This window comes from Bubalus bubalis, chromosome 5, assembly GCF_019923935.1.
Source record: "Bubalus bubalis isolate 160015118507 breed Murrah chromosome 5, NDDB_SH_1, whole genome shotgun sequence".
NCBI lineage: Eukaryota > Metazoa > Chordata > Mammalia > Artiodactyla > Bovidae > Bubalus > Bubalus bubalis.
The window spans coordinates 997,853-1,022,417 of record NC_059161.1 but is presented as its reverse complement, the minus strand read 5'-3'; the positions used below and the strand labels follow the sequence as shown (position 1 = coordinate 1,022,417).

The window sequence follows — 24,565 nt, the reverse complement described above, 5'->3', positions numbered from 1 at the left end:
ATTCATCACATTCTTAGAATTTCTCAAGAGTCATACTGCGGCTCACGCCTGTGTTCGTGCGTGTTTTCACGCTGCAGGTTGACCTGTACGTCTGCCTCTTGTGCGGCAGCGGCAGCGACGAGGACCGGCTCCTCCTGTGCGACGGGTGTGACGACAGCTACCACACCTTCTGCCTGATGCCGCCGCTGCACGACGTCCCCAAGGGCGACTGGAGGTGCCCCAAGTGCGTGGCTCAGGTCAGAAGCGATAGCAGCGGCGGCCATAAAGCGTGTCCTTCAAATGTGTTTTCTTTGCCTTTGGGTTTTAGATTTGGCAGTTGATAAGAATGAGGCTCATGGTAAAGACTGGGGTGGGCCTGAATAGAAAGGAGGTCTTGGAAGTGACTGCACAGCTATGCAGTCAGCGAAGAGGCAGAAAAATGGTTTAATAACTCTGCGTTTAAAACTTCTCATTTAAAAAAAAGCATTGTATGCTCTTTGCAAACATTCCTAGGAACTGAACAACCTAAAATATAGATGATTTCACAGTGGATAAGCACTGTTAATATTTTCCAGACAAGTGGAATTACACTGCACAAGTCATTTTAATAGAACGTGTAATTATGATTTCTCATATATACATGTATGTGAACTATAAGTAAATATGAATATACATAAATATTTTTCCTCTCTCTTTGTTTTTTGACAGGAATGCAGTAAGCCACAAGAAGCATTCGGCTTTGAGCAGGCGGCCAGGGACTATACTCTCCGTACTTTCGGTGAAATGGCAGATGCATTCAAATCGGATTACTTCAACATGCCAGTCCATGTATGTACATACATGCTGCTCTGATTTAGGATTTTAATAACTTTGAGGGAAGGTGTATTTGAGGATATTTGAGTTGGTTCTTAACTCTGGTAGTCATTTCATGCACAATAAAACCTTTAATTTATTGGAGAAGGCAACGGCACCCCACTCCAGTACTCTTGCCTGGAAAATCCCATGGACGGAGGAGCCTGGTGGGCTGCAGTCCATGGGGTCGCTAAGAGTCGGACACGACTGAGCAACTTCACTTTCACTTTTCACTTGCATGCACTGGAGAAGGAAATGGCAACCCACTCCAGTGTTCTTGCCTGGAGAATCCCAGGGACGGGGGAGCCTGGTGGGCTGCCGTCTATGGGGTCGCACAGAGTCGGACACGACTGAAACGACTTAGCAGCAGTATTAAAATTCCACAATACTTTAAAAAGGCACTCTTAAGATTTCATTTGATTTCCCTAAAGGTAGGTTTTTCGAGACAAATCATACAGCAGCAGTAACAGAATACTGATTAAAGGAAAACACCGGCAGTCCTTTCAATTCAGCAAACACAGTTTGAAGGAAACACCCCATTTACTGACTGACCCCTGCGTGCCAGTCAGTGTGCTGTGCCCTGGGGCCTGCTCACTTCTTCTGACGTTGTGATAAAGTAGCGCTGTGAGCTTTACAATTCTAAATTCTCTTTTATTCACTTAGAAGCATAAGCATGCTTCATTCAGTATTTATTATTCCAGCAAATGAGTACACCAAAATGAAAGGGTTCCTACTATAATTCTGGAGACTTAAGCTGTGTTTTTTTCTCTCACTAGTAATAAAGTGGTATAGCAAACATTGTGTGCATCTCTTTAGTTGGATTATTTTCTTAATATTTATCCATTTTCTCCCCATCTGATACATCTAGCTGTATCATTTATGGTATCCCAGCAATGTATGCGTGAACCTGCTCCTAACATCACTAATGTTACTTAAAATAGCCCCTTATTTAACAGGCTTATAAATAAATTCAGGTTATATGCCCTTTAAATTTTCAGTTCTTTTGATCCCTCCTGTATTACATATCATTTCTCCATGTGTTTGCTAAAACAGTTCTGGTGCCTCTTCTATCCGTGGTTGGCTTTTTGTTTCACTGAAATGATGAGGACTTGGAGAGACTGCCTCTGACCTCATATCAGATGAACAGCAGACCCTAAGCATTCTTTTACATTCCTGGTGGCTCTTTACATGTGAGCTTGCAGCTGCAGAATCACGGCAGCCTATCTTTACCTTGTGGCTGCCCGCATTACTCTCTGCCAGGTCAGGTGCAGAGAGTGAGAACGTGGATTCAGGTGATGCGATCAGACGCATCATTCAAACACAGCCAACCGACCGTTGTTACCAAACAGTAGTCCGCCAGGTTGTGTTTTGGATTTCTCAAAACAGAAAAACACCTCTAATTCTGAAATCTCAGCATTTTGCTTTCCTTGAGTCCTTTTACAGTAGTGGCCAGGTTGTTGATAGAGGAGCATGAATTCTTGGTTCATACTCTCTGGTTATAGAAGTGGTTTTAAGAAGGTATTGTTCACATCTGAGCTGCAGAGGGGCCAGTTGTGGCACATTTGGGACATTGGCATGCGCGCCAAGTCTTGTCCAACTCTTGCAACCCCATGGACTGTAGCCCGCCCAGGCTCCTCTGTCCATGGGATTCTCCAGGCAAGAGTACTAGAGTGGGTTGCCATTTCCTCTTCCAGGGGATGTTCCCGACCCAGGGATCGAACCTGTGTCTGCTGCTTTGGCAGGCACATTCTTTACCATTGACCCACCTGGGGAGCCCTTTGGGGTGTTAGGGACTGTTTTTCCTCAGCCTGCTACTCTATGATGCTTAGGTTGCTCACGGCCACGAGCAGCTGCAGAAAGCCACTTTCTTCTGTTCCTCACTGTTTTGTTTATAGATGGTTCCCACGGAACTGGTAGAGAAGGAATTTTGGCGACTAGTGAGCACTATTGAAGAGGATGTCACCGTGGAATATGGAGCCGATATTGCCTCGAAGGAGTTTGGCAGTGGCTTCCCTGTCCGAGATGGGAAAGTCAAGCTCTCACCTGAGGAGGAGGTAAGCTGAGCTGTGAGCGCTGAGACTTGGAGGAGGAGGCAGATGCCCTTAAAGCTGGTTGGTTTCAATTAATGAAGAAAGAACCCACAGAAAAATAAGAATCCTAGATGATACAGGAGAATCACTTACCTCCCTTTGCCTTCAGATTCTATAATTTTGGTTTCTCCTTCTGAAGAAAACCTGAGGCATTGGGATCAGACGTGTGTGTGTGTGTGTACCCACTTACATAAGGCACAAAGCTGGGCAGAAGTAATCTATGGGCATCCAGGAAGTAAGCACAATGGCCGCTCCTCTCTTCCCCCCAAATAGCCCCGCCACCCCCATTCTCTTCATTTTGAAGACTATTTACAACCAGCTTTTTGAAACCAGCGGAGTTCCAAATTGTTAGCATGTTAGAGCTAAACCTTTATACTTTTTTAATCTCCTTATTTTTAGGAGTATCTTGATAGTGGCTGGAATCTAAACAACATGCCAGTGATGGAGCAGTCTGTTCTCGCTCACATCACTGCCGACATATGCGGCATGAAGCTTCCTTGGCTGTACGTGGGAATGTGCTTTTCTTCCTTCTGTTGGCACATTGAAGACCACTGGAGCTATTCGATTAACTACCTGCACTGGTGAGGAGTCCAGAGAACCTGTGAAAAGCATGCCAGCTGGGTTGGAATACTTACCCACCTCTTAACTGTGACACACCCTTTAACTGTGTCTGAAAAGTAATGAGTTTTTATTCCTTAAGATTTTTGTTAACTGTTGTTGGAACAAGCAGCCTGACATGTTGAGACAAAAACTCTTAAGAATCTATAGGAAGTCCATGAGGCCCTGAACTTGCACATGAGTTTTTGGTGGGAAGATAGGCAGCTTTTCTCTAACTGTCAGAGAAGTCTTTACTCACAAGAAGTCTAGAGAGCACCGTTCCCATTGGGTGGCAGTGGCAGCCTAGGCAGCCCCCTTGGGTGAGGGACAGGGGTCAGGGCCTGTGGTCGCTCTAGGTTCTCAGAGCCGCCCGCTTCTGAGGGCTGACCGAGGACCGACGTCTGTGCGTGGTCAAGTGGGCCACCTCCTCACGTGCCTGTGGAGGGAGGCGGGGGGTGGGATATAACTCCTCACACAAGGACTTTGAGGATGTCCCACGAGAGAAGGAGTTGGCACATATGGGCAGAGCCTCAGTCCTGCTCCCCAAGCAGTCACTTCCAGCTGTGAAGTGGCAGTATTTACCATACCTCATAGGTTGTTGCAGATTAATTGGTTGACAGTTTACTGTGCTTTGAAGAACAAGAGCCCTTTAGAAGTGCTGATTGCCTCCCTGGAGTTTGGTTTAACTCCTCCAACAGCGCAGACAAGGGAAGGGAAGACCTGGAACGCTGCTCTCTTGCTAGTTGCTGTCGGCAGTTGTGGTCATCATCTACCCTCTGGCTCCCATGATACCTTATATTCTCAGGAGTGCTCGATCCCTATGTTTTCTGAAGGGTCAGGTAAAATGGGAGGAAAGGGGGGGGTGGGGCCTCAGGTGGAATTCCCGTGTTTAGACTTTATACTTGAAGAGGCAAAGTGCATCACTGTGTTCAGATCATATTTCTGGTGATACTTGGTGATATTTCTTCAGTGTGAACATTGCCTTAGAAAGCAAGATCTTAAAGTAGAAACTGGTGAACCATTTTGTTTGCATTGATATTTGCTGGTTGATTTTGTAAGAAGCTGCTGAAATATCCTGTGTTTTTTGAGATTGGTCTGCTTTTGCTGCTTTAGGGGTGAGCCAAAGACCTGGTACGGCGTTCCCGGGTACGCCGCTGAGCAGCTGGAGACCGTGATGAAGAAGCTGGCCCCAGAGCTCTTCATCTCCCAGCCCGACCTTCTCCACCAGCTTGTCACCATCATGAACCCCAACACCCTGATGACTCACGAAGTGCCTGTATGTTTGGGTCGATCCTCCTTCCACCCACACTTAACTCCCCACTTCTCTTTCTCCTTATTGCCCGAGACTTTATGCAGCTGATTTGGTTGTGTAGAAATAACTGTGTGGTGTAATTTCATACAATATTGCCTTAAGCCAGTGGGACTGGATCCTCAAAACACCGTGAAAAAAGCTGGTTTGTTACAGCTGATAACGTGCGGAGCACCCTCATTTTGCCGTAGGAAGTGCAGGCCGCCTCCTCCCTTCCTCTCCAGGGTTCAGCTCATAGTGTATTCCTAGGCTGTGCACCATCACCATCCTGCTTTCTAAACTATGACTTAGTTTGTAACTTGAGCTCTTCAAAGCAGCAAAACAAAAGCCTTAGAAAATGAGTCTTGTTAGTATAAATTAGTTACTGTGTTACTAACCACTTCAGTATTCTTGGGCTTCCCTTGTGGCTCAGCTGGTAAAGAATCTGCCTGCAATGCAGGGGACCTGGGTTCGATCCCTGGGTTGGCAGGATCCCCTGAAGAAGGGAAAGGCTACCCACTCCAGTATTCTGGCCTAGAGAACTCCATGGACTGTCCATGGGGTCACAAAGAGTCAGACATGACTGAGCGACTTTCACTTTCACTGTGGAAATGGCTAGGTTCTGTTATAAATTAGATCTAAACTTGTGTGTCTGAATCCTTCATACACCATTCCTACTTTAGAAAATAGTTTATCAAGTATACATGACCTTGATTTTGAATGGTGAACTGAAATGGTGACTTCCTGGTGGATCTTAAACACTCTCCCCACCACTCCTAATTAAGCTTACTTTAAGAGAAAATATAAAACAACAACAACAAAAAAAGAGAATGTATTTCACAGTCTTGAGCTTGGATTCCAGGGCGCCCACTCTAGACTGAAAGGTGCTGGACGCTTTTTCCTCTGAGGTTTCTGTACAAAGTGACACTTTTGTGTACTGACTTCCTTTCAGTGGAAACTTGGGAGACATTTGGGAGGCCAGACTGAAATGTATAAAGTCGGAGAATCCATCTTAGTTAGCTCAAGCCAGTGTAAATGATAGATTTACAGTGTTAAGTGGAATTCTTGATCTCATGATCTCCGTTTTATGCTTTTGGGTTCACAAGCTAGTAAGTGGGGCAGATGGAGAGGACCTTTCTTTGAAGGATCATCAAATATTCATGGCCCAGAGCTTAGAAAATAAGGACCAGTAGCCATCAAAACACCACCATCACCTCATTGTTGGCATTTTCCATATTGATTTCCCCACCCCACATTGATGGACCTTTCTGATTTGTTTTGCAAAAAAAAAAAAGCAAAAGTTAGTCCACCCAGTCATGTCCAACTCTTTGTGACCCCATGGACTGTAGCCCACCAGGCTCCTCTGTCTGTGGAATTGTCCAGGCAAGAATACTGGAGTGGGTTGCCGTTTTCCTTCTCCAGAGGATCTTCCCAACCCAGGTCTCCTGCATTGCAGGCAAACTCTTTACTGTGAAGGAATTTTAAGCACTGGGATGAGCTGGTAGCTGGCTTTAGAAGAGACCTCCAGCCCAGTTCTTTAATAGTTGAGTAAACCATATGGGGCTAGACTCTGGATCCAGAGAGGCAGATGAATGAAATTGTGCATTTTAGGGACCCACAATTTAAGAGAAAAGACAGATAATGTTTACACAGACAATGGAAGGGTGGTGTGGTTTGACAAGGGTGTCACCTCTGGAGAACTGGAAAGGGCTCATGAGGGTGTTGAGGCCCAGGTGTGGGGCTCTGAAGAAGTGTAGTGTACGTGGCACAGAGTTGGGGAGGGAGGAGGCAGTCCTGGTGACAGGATTGTGTGGTGGTTAGTGGTCTTCACACTTTGCCTGTTGGAGCCCTAAGAGCATGTTGCAGCACAGGGCTGGGCCTCAGCCAGAAACTGCTTGTGCTCATGGCCCGCCTGGCTGGTGCTCGAGAACTTGCGTTTGCAAACAGGCTCTCGGTGGGCGTCGCTGCTCCTGGTCTGGGAGTGCACTTTGGAGCCGCTGGTGGAGGCATAGGTGTGCGGGCTCGCTGAGTCCATCTCTGCAGCCCCAGGGACTGGAGCCCACCAGGCTCCTCTGTCTGTGGGATTTCCTAGGCAGGAATACTGCAGTGAGTTGCCATTTCCTACTCCAGGGGATCTTCCCAACCCAGGGATCGAACGCATCTCTCTCCTGTGTCTCCTGCATTGGCAGGCAGATTTTTTTTTTTTACCACTGTGCCACCTGGGAAGCCCCTGATGTTATTATTACATAATAATTGGTTCAGCATGAGGATTTTGTACCTAGAACAGTTCGGGTGTGTTTTGGGGGAGAACAGTTGGAAAAGAGGAATTGGTGGGGGTTAAGTTTGAGGCCCAAATCAGGAAGAGTTCTGTACGGAACAAGATCCTTGAAATAGAGTGGAATTTCTTTAATGGGTGGTAGGAGTTCCTCTTTCGGTATGATAACTATTTAGAAGGGTGTGTCCCGATCCTGGATATAGCCAGATTGTTGTGGTGTAAGCTGTTTTCTCTTGAGATACTTACACACCTGGAAGTCTGAGTAACCACTCCATCTTGTGGCAGAAACATGTATCTCTAGGTAATACCCACCACACTTGTTTGCCTGCCCTTTCTGGAAAATCATCTGATACTCTGTGCCCAGAGTGTCTTTCATGAGAAATGTCACTGAAAATCTCCAGTTTTTGTCTCCTTAGGTTTACCGAACTAATCAGTGTGCTGGGGAGTTTGTGATCACCTTTCCAAGAGCCTACCACAGCGGTTTCAATCAAGGTTTCAATTTTGCTGAGGCCGTTAACTTCTGCACTGTTGATTGGGTGTGTGATTATGACCTCGTGAGCCTTTTGACATGTATTGTTTTTCCTGCAGAAGTGGGTTATACTTTCTAGTTGCTTAAACCAGTTGCTGCTGAGATGGCAGGTCCGCCAGTTGTGTACCTTCCAGCAGGAGAAGGCACTAGCCTGCAGTGTGAACCCAGGGCCTGGTGAAGAGTCTTTTGAGTTATGCTTTGCTTGAAGCTCATATCTCATTGCAAACTAACAACAAACATTTCCAGTCTGAAGACTGTACCCTGACTTAAATTATCCAAACACAGTAATTTTTAATGATACTTGATTTTAGACGGTTGTAAATTGAATTTTTTATATTAGTATTAATACTTGTCATTTACTTAAAAAGAGCTGTCTAGTTTTAAGTGGGTGTGGTGTTAAAGCTAATAAATTGTAACCTTGTTTCAGTGCTTTTTAATAAAAACACTACTACTTCCTTCACCTCTAATTATTTTCTGTACAGTAATAATAGTTTTTAGAGCATTTTTGTTCTCCGAGGTAGGTTAACCACACCAGTTTCACACAGTTGCTTCAGGAAATGTGAAGATTCATATTTCTGATTAAATTCTACATTGTTGTAGACAGTAATGCCTCAGTAATACTTTGGGTTTTTAAACCCTGTTATAGTTAAGGTCCCTAATAGCCAGATCTTTGAGGTGCAAAGATTTTAAAAGGTCCGAGGCTGCTTTGAGTCTAGTTGTAGGGTTGATGTATGATACGGGCGATTACCCGAGGTAGTAAAGGTCAGGGTCTTTGGAAACAGGAAGGTGTCTCCTCCCACATGTCACGTGTCTTCCCTTCTTTTGGCGCAGCTGCCCTTGGGCCGACAGTGTGTGGAGCATTACCGTCTGCTCCACCGCTACTGCGTGTTCTCCCATGACGAGATGATCTGCAAGATGGCTTCCAAGGCGGATGTCCTAGACGTTGTAGTGGCCTCAACTGTTCAGAAGGACATGGCCATCATGATTGAGGACGAGAAGGCGCTCAGGGAAACTGTTCGCAAATTGGTAAGGTTTCTGGAACTCCCATCTGAATGTCATTGGGTGTTACTTAGTAAAGTCCTTACACACAGGACCATTCTAATAGATACATGATAATGCTGCATCATGCTTTTAATTTCCATTTCTCTAGTGGCTGACGATAGAGGACACTTTGTCATGTTCGCTGCCTGTGTGTGCATCCCTTTGGTGCAGTGTCTGCTCCCTTTGTCTGGCTGTGCCCCTTTTCACGGGTCTGTTGTGAGGCTCCTCTTTATTTTGACCATAAGTGCTCTGCAAACACTTTCTTGCAGTTAGTGGTTTGTCTTTCCATCTGCTTAGCGGTGTCTTTCAAAGAACAGAAGTTTTTCATTTTGATGAAATTCAGTTTATCATGTTTTTTTTTTGTTGTTTGTTTGATTTTAATGAATCTTTTTTGGTGTGCCTTCCTAAGAAATCTTCGCCTAACCTGTCACAAGCGTTTCCTAATGTGTAGACATCTAGAATTGTTAGTTTTAGTTTTTACATTTAAGTCTTTAATCCTCTTAAGTAATTTTTGTTTATGACAAGTTGTGGTTGAGATCACTGTTTTTGCATATGACTGTCTAATTGTTCTAGCACCATTTCTTGAAGATTCTCCTTTTTCCATTGACTTGTCCTGGCACCTTTGTTGAAAATTGACACGTGTGGAGCTACTTCTGTACTCTGTTCTAGTCTGTTAGCCTATGCATTTATCCTCTTGCTAATGCCTTAAGGTCTTGATTACTATAATTTTCTAATAAGCCTTGAAGTAATTTGAATCCTCCCAACTTTGCTCCTTTTAAAAATTTTTTGCCTGTTTCAGTTCCTTTGCTTTTCCATATAAAGTGTAGAGAATCAGCCTACTGATTCTACCAAAATGGCTGTTGGCATTTAGATTGGAACTGCATTAAATTCACGGATAGTTTGGGGGAGAATTGATCTTTTAACAATACTGAGTCTTCTAATCCATGGACATAGTATATCCCCTCATTTGTTTAGGTCGTCTTTTTTTCTTGGCTGTGCTAGAAAGGCTGGGCATTTGGGATCTTATTTGCCTGACCAGGAATCATCCCTGTGCCCCTTGCAGTGAAAGTGGGGAGTCTTATCCACTGGACCACCAGGGAAGGTCCCTATTGAGGTCTTCTTGGTTTCTTTCATTCCATGTTTCGTGATAATACTTCAGAGTTTTTTCCAGTTTTTTATTGCTGGCATTTTAAATACAGTTGACTTTCAAATACTCTATCCTGACTGTTTCCCAAACTCAATAGTTCTTATAGCTTTTTTGTAGATTCTTTGGAGACAGTCATATCCACAAATAGTCATATTGATTTATTTTTTAATGTGCCTCTTTAGCATGTTGGCTCCCTGGAGCCCACTGTGAATGAACAACCGCTTGCTCGCCTTCCCCTGATATTTTACAGTTCTGGAAACAGTGCCCAGAGGGCTTAAGTGTCTTACTAAGGTCTTCCATCAATAGTGGTAGCTTGTTTTTGCAACTTGGAGAACTCATAGTTTTTTTTCCAGATGTGGAAATTTACAAATTAAAGTTGAGTGGACTAATATGATTTATTCTCAACCAAAATTCATAGAGTTGATCCTTAATCTTACTTTAAACAAAAATCTTAAGACATCTCCATAACAAAGTCCTTTTTAAGAATTAATTTCAGGTTAGAACCAAATTTTATTTATTAGGTTTTTCCTAACTTTTCTGATGAGCAGGATGTGAAATGGTCCAGAGGTTGAAATACAGAATGAAAGAGTAAAACAAAGGAGCTGGCTGGTTTATAAACATGAGTTGGTCAGACTCTGCGTTCTCAGGCTTCGGTTGGACACAGTTCCAGATAAGGAGAAAAAGTGGTACAAGTTCAATTTTTCCAGAACAAAAGATACATCCTAGAAGGGCTTGTCGTCAGGTGCTACACATCACAGTAGAGACATACTGGCTCAAGACCTCATTTTTCTTGACACTTGGTTATGAGATGCTTTATTTTGCCTTCAGTCTCTGTGTCACAGATTGTCGAACCTTTTCCAGGAGCCGAACAGACCACTCATTGGCTTCCCATCCACAGTTCCTGCATGATAGTCTTCTCTGCTTGCCCCATCTTCTTTCCTTTTATTTATATTTGTTATTTTTATGGATTCTCTGAAGCCCTATATAGCATTTCCTCTGCAGTAGAATGTATTTACATTTCTTTGCTCTTATATATACCCAAAACATGGGCAAGGCCAACTTTGAGTAGAAGCAGCAGCTAATCTAAGTAGTTTTATAAGCCTGTGAATAGCTGTTCTCATATTCAGATCAATATAGCCAAACGTAAGGACCTACTTTGTCCAGAAGAGATTGTTCCAGACGAGTGAAATAGGTTAACTTGCCCACATTTACTGGGTCCACACATTTTTAATCATGCACTCTCTGTTTTGGTAAGGTTTTCTCTCTGTCATATTTTTAAAGCTCAACTATTGCATGTTTTTCTTGGGAGCTACTGGGCGGTATTATCCTTTGGCAATCTCTAAAGTACACTTTATTTTAGGGAGTAATTGATTCGGAAAGAATGGATTTTGAACTGTTGCCGGATGATGAGCGTCAGTGTGTGAAATGCAAAACCACGTGCTTCATGTCTGCCCTCTCCTGCTGCTGCAAACCTGGCCTGCTTGTTTGCCTGCATCACGTACAGGAGTTATGTTCCTGTCCTCCTTATAAATACAAACTGAGGTGAGTAGGAAGAATGATTTTTCTCCCTGTGGAAAGCACCGACTGTTTAATTTAGGCTTTGTGACATTGGCATCTGATTCCTTCAGGCCCATGTATCTCAAAGCCAACCTGCTCTTCTGTTTCCAGGTACAGATACACTCTGGATGACCTCTACCCCATGATGAATGCATTGAAGCTTCGAGCAGAGTCTTATAACGAGTGGGCCTTGAATGTGAATGAAGCTTTGGAGGCTAAGATTAATAAGAAGAAAAGTATGTGGTATATAGAAAGTGTGATTTGGTGATTGACAAATTGGGACTGATTGTAATATAGTCAGCAAACAGTTATCAGCAAACATTACTTGAAGCAGCCTGATTTAGCTCATCTGTCCAGCCAGGCTTAGAGCTTTAGTACAGGTTTTAAAGCCAAGAGTGAATGAGGCAGATGTCCATACATCGAAATGAAGTCTTAATATAGGAGTTCTGAAAGATTGTATTTTTAACAAAGACAGTGTTATTACAAAACATAATAACTCTTAACACGTCTCTGTCTCAGAAACAAAAGTATTTCACATTTTATATGGAACCTTAGAAAAGGTTTGTTTGTTTTGCCCTTTTTTTTTTTTTTTTAAACTAGCATTCATGACACAAACAGTATATCCTTAAGAGTCAGTGACGTGTTTGTTATTACTTTTTAGCTCTAGTCAAAGTCTCTGTCCTCGGTATTACCTTTGAGAGTCACTGCTTTCCCTTCGCTTCTCTTCTCTCAGTGGTTCCATTTGCTTTCCTTTATGTAGCTCAGCAGGGTCTCTGCCCTCTCCTGTTCCAGGGCGTGTGCAAGTTCAGTCTGTAAGCCGCTGGTTCCCTGCTAGCTGCAGTTAGATAGATGTAGGAGGAAAGTGTGGCTCCAGCCACAGGAGGATCTTTATATGCTCTGTCCTGACAAGTCAGGTGTTCTTTGTTTCATAAACTTGTCTATGTTAAAGGCCAGCTCCAGGCACTTTATAAAGCCCTCCGCTCTCAGGGCACCCCACCCCGCCCCGGCCAAAAAAAATCAACAAATTTATTAGAGGGAGAGCATTGCAAATATCCATAGATAAAATCAAACCTCCCCTTCTGTATTTCATACCAGAACTTCATATATATTGATCACAGAAGAGGTGATCTTTTCTTTATTTCTAGGCCTTGTCAGCTTTAAGGCTTTGATTGAAGAATCTGAGATGAAGAAATTTCCAGACAATGATCTTCTACGTCACCTCCGCTTAGTCACACAGGACGCAGAGAAATGCGCCTCTGTTGCCCAGCAGTTGCTTAATGGCAAGAGGCAGACGAGGTAGGCTCTGTGCACACCCGGTTTGGGTGTGGACCCCTGGGGAGTCTGCTGTGGCTGGAGTCTGGGGTGCTGGCACACCTGTCCTCATGCAGCCTTCTTGGGCCTTTGTGTCTCTAGATACCGGTCTGGTGGAGGGAAATCCCACAATCAGCTGACCGTGAATGAGCTCCGGCAGTTTGTGACCCAGCTGCACGCCCTCCCCTGTGTCCTCAGTCAGACACCGCTGCTGAAGGTGCCCGGATGGGGGCTGCCCCCCTCCTATATGTGGTCATCCTATATTTTGTAAATAAGCTCAGTTGACATGATGCAGTCCTGTTCTTGAGTGGTTAATTTGTACATCTATTTGCAAATGTGTTTAATATTAATAGCAGCTTGAGTGATACATGTTTATAAAGAGATTGTAACAGGCCTGCAGTGGAGAGATGGTTGGAAATTTTTACCTTGAAAGTGACTACTCATCACAGCTGCCATAAGTCTGTCTTAGAGCCACTTGTTTTAACTGCCAGTTGGCTTATGCATTGTCATGTTTATGTGTATTGTTGTTAGAATCAAGTGAGATGGCAGAGGGTCATGTTGAATATGCATTGAAGATTCTAAGTTTGCAAGAAGCCAGTTGCTGAAATTCGTGTTTTGATGCAACAACCTGTGTTTTTTTAGGATCTCTTGAATCGTGTAGAAGATTTCCAACAGCATAGCCAGAAACTGCTCTCTGAGGAGATGCCCAGCGCTGCCGAGCTGCAGGACTTGCTGGATGTCAGCTTTGAATTTGATGTTGAGCTCCCCCAGCTTGCTGAGATGCGTGTCCGGCTGGAGCAGGCCCATTGGCTGGAGGAGGTGCAGCAGGCTTGCCTGGACCCGAGCTCCCTCACCTTAGATGATATGAGACGTCTCATAGACCTGGGGGTGGGCCTGGCCCCGTATTCAGCCGTGGAGAAGGCTATGGCGCGGCTTCAGGAACTGCTCACAGTATCAGAGCACTGGGATGACAGAGCCAAGAGTCTCCTCAAGGCCAGGTAACCGAGCGCGGCCACGCCTCCCCTAGGGAGGGCTTGTGCTGGGTCCATGCTGGGCAGGACCAGGCATTAGGGTGTGATCCAGGCACAGCAGCTGAGCTGTGCGTGTGGAAGTTTAGCTGAGATGTTTGGAACTGCTTTGGAACTCGGTCAGAAGAAGATTATTATTTTTTTCTTGATTTACTGATTGTGAAATGAATGGTTCAAATGGACAGTCGTTTTCTAGAAGCGGTTTAATGAAATTTCCCTGGATCTCAATGGGAACATCTTTGAGGAAAGAAAACATTTACGAATAAGTGAAGCTGTTTAAACCCACAGTTAATGAAAGAGATCCCAAGGAGTCTTAAAGAGAAACATCTGAACACCGCAGTGTCTGACAGTGGTGGCAGCGCTGGGAGTCCCAGCGTTTGTGCTGCTGCCTCGTGACCGTGTCTGTGCTTGGGGACGCGCTGGGCTCGGGCTGACCATCTGAGGGGAGAAGGTGTTCCTCCTCATCTTGCTTTCTGTCTAACAGATCTTTACTGTTGCAGCTGACAGCATAAAGTACAAGGGACAGCTGTTTTCTGGATGTTATTGTTTAATCCTGAAATAGTGGTCATTGAGCAGAGGACACAAAAGTTTTGGGTTCTGTGCTTTGGTGTGCTGATATCCTGGAGATTTTTGCTTATCTTAGTGGAGCTGTATGAGTCTTGATAGTGTTTCTAGTTTAACATGGAATAAATTATCCCTAAGCTACCTTTTGCAAACAGAAGTTTATGGTTATTCCATTGTCAAATCAGAACTAAGTAGAACTGAGTTATTTGCCTTAGTCTTACGTAGATAATTTGATGTCTTGTAGTTACTTTCCATTTCAAAAAGTTTATTTGCAGTTGTGAATTTCCTTTGAAGTGGTTTTTCTAACTTCTCTGATAAGTAAGCCACTAGAAGCGCGAGTCGCGCAGAGGCTGAGTACAGTCTTTCTGCTCTCCAGGCCTCGGCATTCACTGAACAGCCTGACCGCCGTGGTGAAGGAGATTGAGGAGATCCCCGCACACCTGCCCAACGGCGCGGCGCTGAAAGACTCTGTGCAGAGAGCCAGAGACTGGCTTCAAGAAGTGGAGGCCCTGCAGGTAGGTTTCCAGAGGCTCACGTGTGTCAGTGCCTCTGTGAAGAGCAGGGATGGAACGCTGGCGGAGGGACATGTGCTGGGTTTCGTGGCACGGGCCCTGTGTTTGGGTTGGCCACATGACTGATTCTCTTCTACCCCATGTAGATGCCCTTGCCCACCCCACCTGTAGTCCTCACCAGTTGGCTTAATATGTAAGGCTTAGATAATTTCACTAACCTTTTCTGGGAGCTTGGGAGCCTCCCATAACAACAGTCTTAAGTACTTAGTTGGTGTTGAAGAGAAAGGGCTAAAAATGAAATACAGTTGCTAATCTTTGACCAGTATGGCTGTCTCTTCCTGGCTTACCAATTGCTTGGAGTCTAGATAGTGAAGAGTAGGCGATTGAGTGAGTAGTGATATGTGATTCCATGGCCAAACTGGGCAGTGAGGTCCGGGACTTTTACCGTACAAGTAGTGACTTAAAAGTGCTTATCTGTCCCTGCAGAGGAAGTGAGGCTTAGCATATTCTGGAGTAACTCTCCAGAGAATCAGCACAAAGTATCTGTGGCTCTGTGCTAGATGGTGTACTTACTGAGCCTTTACCTGTAAGTTAAAATAGAAAATTAAATTGGTGTGTAGCATTATTAAGGTACAGACAGAATATACCTTAATAATGTACCTTAGTCTGGTGTGCTGCAGTCCATGGGGTCACAGAGTCAGACAGGACTGAGGGACCGAACGACGACAGACACAAGACACACTCTCTGTGTTTCTCTGTTTTCAGTTGGGCGACTTCATGTGAAAAGGGGTTGGTGGGGGTGTTTTCCTTTTTCTCTCTTATCATCATAAAACAGCAGGTCTTACAGTCCTATTGAGGAAAAAAAGATCTTTGAATTACTTAATGGGCTAGGTTTTTAAATTTTTAATTTATATTGTTCTTGAGTCTCAAGTTCTGTTTTGTTGAAGCCATCAGACTAGGAACAAAATATCATCTGGTTTTCTGAATATCTGCATAATTTAAGTTGTGCTAATAGACCAGTTGCTAATGAGAAATGCCAAATAGGACAGCTTAGCCAGGTGTTTTCACTGAAACATCTGGACATCTATTCTGATTACTAAGGGAAGAGAAGATACATTGTTTGATAAACATTACGTAAGGAGTGTCTCCAGCCAGAGAAAAAAGCATGGGAAGTGTTTGCTGTGCACATAAGCTTCCCCAGTGCGATTCCTGATGCACGTTCTTGTCTGTCACTGTTGGAACCACCCTGATTGTAGCCTTGGTCCTTACTCTCACTCACGGTTGCTAGCAGCCAGAAAGTGAGGGTGGTGGCAGTAGCCAGGAGAGGGGAGGTATGAAATCAGAGGAAAGGACATGCTTCCAGGGGGGTTTGGTTCCCTTCACATGTTTTAATGTATGTGCTACTTAGTACTGTGTCTGCAACAAAGTCTGTCGATAAGGACAAAACGCAAGCTTGGCTCCACTCCTGAAATAACAGCGTGGCCTTGAATCACGTATGTAAGGACTAGCAGAGAAATGTGACCGACGACAGGGTGACCCCTTGTGTTCGGTGGATCGCTTATATTAGAATGCCGCCCAGCTGTGTTTCAGGCACGGGCTGCTCTGTATGCTTCAGAGTGTGGGCCCAGTACAGCCACAGCAGCACCTGGGCAGTTTAGGAATACAAATTCACATGGACCCTTCCCTAATGAACTGAATCAGAAATCTGGGGGTAGGGCCCAGGAAGTTTTTAAAACAAGCTTCCCAGATGGTTCTTAATAATAAAATTTGAGAGCCAGTGTTCTTTCTCAACTCATTTTAGTTTTCCTGAATAATCTATTAATTCATTGTCAGTGAATGGAGTGAAATACTGTTTTGCTGCTTTTCGTTCTCTTAAGTCAGTATGGAAGTCCTTTGAGTTATTACAGGTTTACATTTCTGTTGAATTTTTTTCAAACCAACCAAAATGACAGATGAACTGAGAAAGGGTATAAGCAGTCTGAACAAAGGGATGGCAGCGTATGCCAAGTCCACAGTTGTATCTGTGGCTCCAGCACGAACCAGGCTCTTACTTGGTGACTGAGTGGGATCCCCCAGGGGCCTTACCATCACCACCACCAGCTAAGCCGGCAGGTTTGGTTGACGTCACTCGTGAGTTTAGTATGTTGAGATCATGGGGGCTACTTTGCGCACTTCCACAAAAGTGTTCTCTTTCCTTGGACTTACTAGGCTGGAGGACGTGTGCCAGTGTTGGACGCGCTGGTGGAGCTTGTCACTCGGGGCCGGTGTATCCCGGTGCATCTACCCTCACTGCCGAGGCTGGAGTCCTTAGTAGCTGAAGTTCATGTTTGGAAAGAATGTGCTGCTAATACATTCCTGACTAAGAACTCGTCCTATTCTCTCCTAGAGGTAAGTTTGCACTCAGCCCACTCACAGCCCCTTCCTTATGGAGGGGGAACACTGGCTGATCTATGCTCTAGGAGTTATTTTCTGAGGGGAGCCAGGGAGAGTCTTCTGAATTTCACTGGAAACTTAGAAGTATCTTTGAAAGTTTTCTGCATATGTTTGGGGATAGCATTCAATTGAACATTTAACCTTGGCCATGCTTCACCACTTGGATTTGCCAAGCTTGATAAAAGATTTCCACCTCTCAACATGATTATAGTTAACACTTGTAATTTCCTTAAGCTGATGCTGGTCACACGTTATGACTGGAATCATTGCATTTTACTTTTCTTCTTTTTACTTACTGTTTGATTGGATCTGAATCAAAAGTCTGTCTTTTTGTGAGATTTCCTTCATCCTTGCTTCCTTCCTTTGTAGAGTAGGATTTCTGGAATCAGGGTTGCATGTTATGCAGAAAATATAAAGAAATTCATGTCCTTCCCACTGCTGAGGCTTTTATTTGGGGACTTCGTAATGCTCTGTGGTACACCAGATAAATCACAATGGTTGTGCTTTGTTCCACATCAGGTGCTGTGTCCTCGGTGTGATATTGGCCTTTTGGGATTAAAGAGGAAGCAGAGAAAGTTAAAGGATCCCTTGCCAAGTGGCAAGAAGAAGAGTCCCCGTGTAGAGAGTCTGAGCGACCTGGAGAGAACGCTGATGGAAAGCAGAGAGACTGCTTCAGCTGTGCGTGCTGGCGCTCTTCCTCTTTTCTCAGGGGGGAGGGCTGTTTCTAGCTCTTCCATCTTTACTGGGTATATTGGGAAGGCAAGTAGGAGAATAACTTCCAGAGTACTCTGTTTTACCAAAGCAACTTTAGGAAAACTGTCATTTTGTAAAAGTTTTGAATGGAAGGTGCCTGCGAGGCCTCCCAGACTCGGAAACACTTCCCAAGCCTGTAGCTTGGTCCAGGGCTAACAGGCGGCCTGCAGTGCCAGCTTACTGTCCAGTCTACAGCAGGACGCACACTGCAAAGGGTACTGGCTGCTCCTGAGTCTGATCTCCTCTTAGCGTGAGCACTGTGGATCCAAAGAGAGTGTCATCTTCAAGAAGATGAAGCAGTATCGAGCCAGTGTTTGGTGAGCGCAGTATCAGATCAAAAGAAGAGAGCTATGGGATCTGGATGCTTTAGAAACTTGCCAAGTTGGTATAATTGACCTGTAGTATTAGTCTCAGGTGTGCAGTAGAGTGGCTTAGTATGTGTGTATATTACCCAGTGACCCCTGTATGAGTCTGGTTAATAGCCATCACCACACAGGTGTTTTGTTTTGTTTTGTTTTGTTTTGTTTTCTTGTGATGAGAACTTTTAACATCTACTCTCTTAGCAACTTTCAAAACTATAACATAGTATTAATGACTATCTGGAGTAGAAAATGGCAACGCACTGCAGTATTCTTGCCTGGAAAATTCCATGGATAGAGAGGAGCCTGGCCAGCTATAATCCATGGCATTGCAAAGAGCTGGACACAGCTGACTTATTCCCCAGAGAAGAGAGCACAGTTTCTTTTTGTATTAATGACTATAGTCACCATGCTGTATGTCGCATCCCCAGGATTTATTTTTACCCTTTGATCCCCTGCACCCATCTCCCAGACCAGTTACCTCTGGGAACTGCCCATCAGTTCTCTGTGTCTGTCAGTCCAGTTCAGTGTCTCAGTCGTGTCCCACTCTTTGTAACCCCATGGACTGTAGCACACCAGGCTTCCCTGTCCATTACCAACTCCCAGAGTTGACTCAAACTCATGTCCGTTGAGTTGTGTCCATCCAACCATCTCATCCTCTGTCGTCCCCTTCTCCTCCTGCCTTCAATCTTTTCCATTATCAGGGTCTTTTCAAATGAGTCAGTTCTTCGCATCAGGTGGCCAAAGTATTGGAGTTTCAGCTTTAGCATCAGTCCTTTCAATGACTATTTAGGACTGATTTCCTTTAGAATTGACTGGTTGGATCTCTTCGCTGTCCAAGGGAGTCTCAAGAGTCTTCTTCAACACCACAGTCCAAAAGCATCAATTTTTCCGTGCTCAGCTTTCTTTATAGTCCAACTCTCAGATACCTACATTACTACTAGAAAAGCCATAGCTTTAACTAGGTGGACCTTTGTCAGCAGAGTAATGTCTCTGCTTTTTAATATGCTGTCTAGGTTGGTCATAGGTTTTCTTCCAAGAAGCAAGTGTCTTAATTTCATGGCTGCAGTTACCATCTGCAGTGATTTTGGAGCCAAAGAAAATAAAGTCTCTCATTGTTTCCATTGTTTCCTCATCTGTTTGCCATGAAATGATGGGACCAGATGCCATGATCTTAGTTTTCTGAATGTTGAGCTTTAAGCCAACTTTTTCACTCTCATCAAGAGGCTCTTTAGTTCTTCTTCACTTTCTGCCATAGGGTGGTGTCATCTGCATATCTGAGCTTAGTGATATTTCTCCTGGCAGTCTTGATTCCAGCTTGTGCTTCATCCAGCCCGGCATTTTGCATGATATACTCTGCATATAAGTTAAATAAGCTGGGTGACCATATACAGCCTTGACATACCCCTTTGCCAATTTGGAACCAGTCTGTTGTTCCATGTCCAATTCTAACTGTTGCTTCTTGACCTGCATACAGATTTCTCAGGAGACAGGTAAGGTGGTCTGGTATTGGCAGCTCTAAGAATTTTCCACAGTTTGTTGTGATCCACACAGTCTTCTGTGGGGTGTTTTTTGGGTTGTTTTTTTTTTTTAGGTTTCACATGTAAGTGAGATCATATAGTCCTTGTCTTTCTCTGGCTTATTTCACTTGGCGTAATGCTTTCAGTTCATCCGTGTTGTTGCAAATGGCAGAACCCTTTCTCTGTCTGTGGCTGGTAACAGCCCGTTGTACACACACAGCCACGCTGCGTTTCATCCACCAGTGGGCGCACTGAGGGTGTTTCCTATCTTGGCTGTTGAGAAGGATGCTGCCTTGGACATGGGAGCACAGATCATCTTTTCAAGTTAGTGTTTTTGTTTCTGGTAGATGTGTACTCAGAAATGGAATTGCTGGTCGTGTGCTGGTTCTGTTTTTAGTGTTTTGAGGACCCTTCGTACTGTTTTTCCACAGCGGCTGCAACAGTTGACATTCCCACTCCTAGTGTAGGACGGGGTTCCCTTTTCTCCACATCCTCGCTGACACCTGTTATTTCTGGTCTTTTCGATGATAGTCATTTTAAAATAGGTGTGAGGCGATGTCTCATTGTGGTTTTGATCTGCGTTTCCCTGATGGTCAGTGGTGTTGGGCGTCTTTCATGTACCTGTTAGCCATCTGTTCGTCGTCTTTGGAGAAATGTCTGCTGGATCTTCTGCCCATGTTAATTGGATTTTTGTTTTTGGTAGGGATGATGGTGTTTGTGCTGTTGTATTATATAAGTTCTTCACGGATTTGCGGTATTAATCCCCTGGATCAGGTTACAAGTTGCCAGCACTTCTCCCATTCTGCAAGTTGTCTTTTCATCTTGCTGATGATTTCTTTCCATGTGCAGAAGTTTTGTAGGTTGATGAAGCCCCTTTTAGGACGGTTTTGAAGCACAAAGCCTTGTCCTTCCCGGAGCAGGAACATACCTGCCACTGGACCTGAACTAAAGGGACTTGTCCTTGGGCCAGAACGCCTTTCCAGGCTGACCCTTCATCGCAGCCTGACTGCTCTTTTGATTGACGTGGGATTGCCCTGAAGTGTCTGTGTATTTTGACATGGACTGTCCTCGGCGTATTCGTGCCTTCCTTCAGATTGTAGTCCGATGTGGCTGCCTGCTGGTCGTGCGGGTGCTCCCAAGACGCTGCCCTGCTGCGCGGCGGGCGCTGCTAGCGGCACTGTCGGTCTGGAGCTTCGCCTGGCTCTGCACGTCACCTGTGATCACTGTGTCACCCCATAGCTCTGTATGCGCTGCCTGCACATTGCTTTCATCTACAGAAATAAGAGATTTTCTAAATATAGCAAGGGTTTGTTAGGTGGTTTATTCTAGATCTTTTTGTTTCTTACCTAAACCCTCATTGATACATTTTTCTCCTCTAATCCAGGAAGAGTGGAGCATCCGTCTGGCCGTAGGACTCAGGTTCCTCATCTGGTGACTGGGGGTGGATCTCATCATCGGGAATGGTTTAGCTATGACACATTAACATGTTAAGGACTTGGAAATAGAGTTGGGAAAGAAATGGTTCTTGTAAGCCTTTAGTTTTTGCTTCTGGTGGGGAATGCTAGTTTTAAAAATCTATGCTTCCTCTGTGTTTCTCTTGAGTGAAGTATCAGGACTTGGGTTGTCTGGCCGTTTGCTGTGAAAGGTCAATGTGTTATGTGCCGAGGGGTAGTGACTGACTCCTACAGAGCTAGTGGCTTGCACTGGTCCCCCTTAAGGCAGTTCTACTTCATGGTGAGCGGTGAATAAATCTGTAAAGCCTGGACTGACTCACGTAGAGGTCTCACATGTGGACAGTTTGTACATACTGGTGAGGAACATGTTCAGTGTCACTTCAGCTTTTTACTCTGAAGCTAATTATGCTTGTGTTTTCAAGTTGCTTATACAGATTACCTGATCTCGGAAGTGAGATGTGGCTCTTGTTTTAATAGAGAAAAGAATATAGCAAGTATACGTGCCACTTCCTGCAGAAAAGCAGCTTGCTTTTGTCTCTGCCCAGTGGCCTCATAGCATGCCCCTGTGCATGTGTGTCTGAGGGACGCTTGGTGAAGTGTTCCTGTTCAACTTCTTCACAAGGGATCCACTTTCATTATGTACGGTTCATGTGTCCAGTACACCTGTAAGGCCTGTTGTTAAAGGCAGTAAGAGAAACAGGTTACCATGGCATCTTAGAGACTTTCTCATCTAAACTACTTTTCTAGAAGATCACAAAAGTTAGTGGAGCTGAAGACAAACCTCAGAAATGTGTCCATAGACAGTGAAAAACCTGAGTCTTAAAAGGGAGGGATATTTTCTAAGAGATACGTGTGCAGAGAAGTTGGGCTTGGAAGAACGGTGTGTGCTAGGTAACTGCTGACAGTGTGGTTTGCTGAGTGGCAGCCACAGCATCTGGTCACATGGCCACGGGGTCGTCACGGCAGCCCTGTGAGGCGGGCACTGTTCCCGACTCGGGTTTATACCTGTGGGCGTCCCACCACAGTGAGCGGAATGTTGTCCAAGGTGCCCCCACGCCTTAGTGAGGCAGCACCGGCGTTACACCCAGAGCCTGCTCTGGAGCCCAGTGTTCCTCACCGCCACGACCCTTGAGTTTGAGAAGACGGCCGAGGTCTCTGTGCCATCGTCCTTTATTGCCTTCTCCTTTCTAGATGGCAGCACTCGGGGAAGCTCGCGCACGAGAAATGGAAGCCTTGCAGTCTCTCCGACAAGCCAATGAGGAGAAACTGCTGTCGCCTGTGCACGATGTGGAGATGAGAGTCTGCGTGTGTCAGAAGGCCCCCGCGGCCCCCATGGTCCAGTGTGAACTCTGCAGGGATGCTTTCCACACCAGCTGTGTGGCATCTCCCAGCATTCCACAGAGCCCCCGAGTCTGGCTGTGTCCCAACTGTCGGAGGTCAGAGAAGCCTCCGCTCGAGAAGATTCTGCCCCTGCTGGCCTCCCTGCAGCGCATCCGCGTCCGCCTGCCCGAGGGAGACGCACTGCGGTATATGATCGAGAGGACCGTGAGCTGGCAGCACAGAGCCCGGCAGCTGCTCTCGTCGGGGCACCTCAAGTCCTTGCAGGACCCAGTGGGCTCAGGACTGTTGTGTGGCAGGTGGCAGGCCACAGCAGGACAGGTGCCAGAGACCAGCAAGGTGAGCCTGAGCCTTCTTTGCTGGTCTGCAGACCGTGCTCACCTCCATGCCTCTGTGGCTCTGGGGGCTACTGTTCCCAGCGCCCCCTGTCCTTGCAGGGCTCTGCGTGCCTGCCACTTTGTTTCTTTCCTCTGCTCCCAGTAGTCAGTCTGTAGAGCAGATTTCACCTGTTCATATATACATATGATTTCCCCATTTGTATGTATGAACCTAGGTATTTTTAATAGATATACTTAAATTTTTTTTTTTTTTTTTTCCCCGCTTAGCTATTTTTTTTCCTGCTTCCTAATATGTAACTCACTGAGCAGAAAGGGAGAGTGCCTCCTTCTGTGTCTTGTTGCTTTTTGAGGAAAAATTAAGTTTTGAAGCATCTTATGTATCATGTTGCTTCAGAGGGGAAGCAGTGGGTTTCATACTATCTGTGGTCTTGCTGCCAAAAGCCTGATTCTTGTAACCATGACTTTGGTGGCGGGGGTGGGGTTCTGTCTTCTTCCACAGAAGATAAGAAAGCACAGTCAGGAATGCAGGGTTTAGTCTTATAAGGTCCACCCGATGACTTCCGAATGTCGTTCCGACTCTCGAGCAGAATCACTGCACCTCCCTGGTGCTGTACCAGCAGAGGCCTGTGATTTGCAAGGGCTGAGTGAAGTGCAGGTTAGACATACGGACAGAGGGTTGGTTCTGCGGTATTTGTTATCTTTCTTTTTTTTTTTTTCCCCATTTATTTCCAGCTTCTGAAATACAGTGCCTGGCACTTAGCAAATGATGTGTTTAAGTTTTTGCCTCATAGTTGAGTTGTGGCTATTCAGACAACCTAGCCTACATTGGAGACAGTTGTGTCCCTTACACATGATGTGCTGGGAGTTTCCTTGCGTTAATAAAGGAGAAAGACACAACTGCTGTTTGCTCATTTGTGGTCAAAGGACTGCTGTTTTAGCCCCTCTGATAAGCTCTGAAGAAGGTGGGGACATGAATGTGAGTGCTGTTTGGCAGCTCCTCAGTTGGTTTACTACCCAAAGGGCTGCATGTCTGTGTCAGGCAGGTGAAAATCTCCCCCAGGAATTCAAGAGGCTGTGTGTCCATGCAGAGAAAATGACTTATTGCCCAGTAGTGCTCTTCACCTCTGAAGTCAGTCCAGGCACAGCCAGGAAGGCCAAAGGCGTGGTGAACAGGAGTTGGCTTGGCCAGATCTGAGATGCCAGAGGCTTGTTTCAGTTTGGGAAAATCAAGGCCTCTGCTATATGCTGCCTGATAACCCAAGCTACTTCTGTTAGGCTGGTGGTAGTCTTAGTCCTGGAAGAGCCTTATTGTGAGATGTTTTCCTTCCGTCAGATATCTCAGCCTCCTGGCCCCACGTCCTTCTCCTTGCCCGACGACTGGGACAACAGAACCTCCTATTTACACTCTCCTTTCTCCACTGGTCGGAGCTGTATCCCCCTCCATGGTCTGTATTGATTATCATCATCATGATCATTGTTGTTATTTTGAGGGCTTGAATAGTAACAAGTGATATTGCAGTGGTTTTTTGTTGTCAATAATCCAGAACCGTTAAAAAATGACTTTATTCTTACATGTGGGATATGTGTTACTGTGTACTTG

At 45.2% G+C, this 24,565-nt stretch overlaps 1 protein-coding gene across 4 annotated transcripts in view; it reads left to right on the top strand.

The window, feature by feature from the left end:
• Nucleotides 1-24,565, top strand: part of KDM5B (lysine demethylase 5B) — a 72,368-nt gene that overhangs the window by 44,430 nt on the left and 3,373 nt on the right. For 3 of the 4 annotated variants that reach the window (XM_025285278.3, XM_025285279.3, XM_044942608.2), the window contains 17 exons: nucleotides 78-236; nucleotides 688-807; nucleotides 2,727-2,885; nucleotides 3,321-3,502; nucleotides 4,632-4,794; nucleotides 7,498-7,617; nucleotides 8,442-8,636; nucleotides 11,159-11,340; nucleotides 11,467-11,591; nucleotides 12,501-12,651; nucleotides 12,769-12,883; nucleotides 13,309-13,664; nucleotides 14,635-14,773; nucleotides 16,979-17,158; nucleotides 17,723-17,881; nucleotides 22,481-22,966; nucleotides 24,299-24,410. In XM_025285278.3, coding sequence (XP_025141063.1) covers nucleotides 78-236; nucleotides 688-807; nucleotides 2,727-2,885; nucleotides 3,321-3,502; nucleotides 4,632-4,794; nucleotides 7,498-7,617; nucleotides 8,442-8,636; nucleotides 11,159-11,340; nucleotides 11,467-11,591; nucleotides 12,501-12,651; nucleotides 12,769-12,883; nucleotides 13,309-13,664; nucleotides 14,635-14,773; nucleotides 16,979-17,158; nucleotides 17,723-17,881; nucleotides 22,481-22,966; nucleotides 24,299-24,410 — 3,103 coding nt within the window. The remainder of the gene's footprint in view (nucleotides 1-77; nucleotides 237-687; nucleotides 808-2,726; nucleotides 2,886-3,320; nucleotides 3,503-4,631; nucleotides 4,795-7,497; nucleotides 7,618-8,441; nucleotides 8,637-11,158; nucleotides 11,341-11,466; nucleotides 11,592-12,500; nucleotides 12,652-12,768; nucleotides 12,884-13,308; nucleotides 13,665-14,634; nucleotides 14,774-16,978; nucleotides 17,159-17,722; nucleotides 17,882-22,480; nucleotides 22,967-24,298; nucleotides 24,411-24,565) is intronic. The other variant, XM_025285277.3, reaches the window with a different exon arrangement.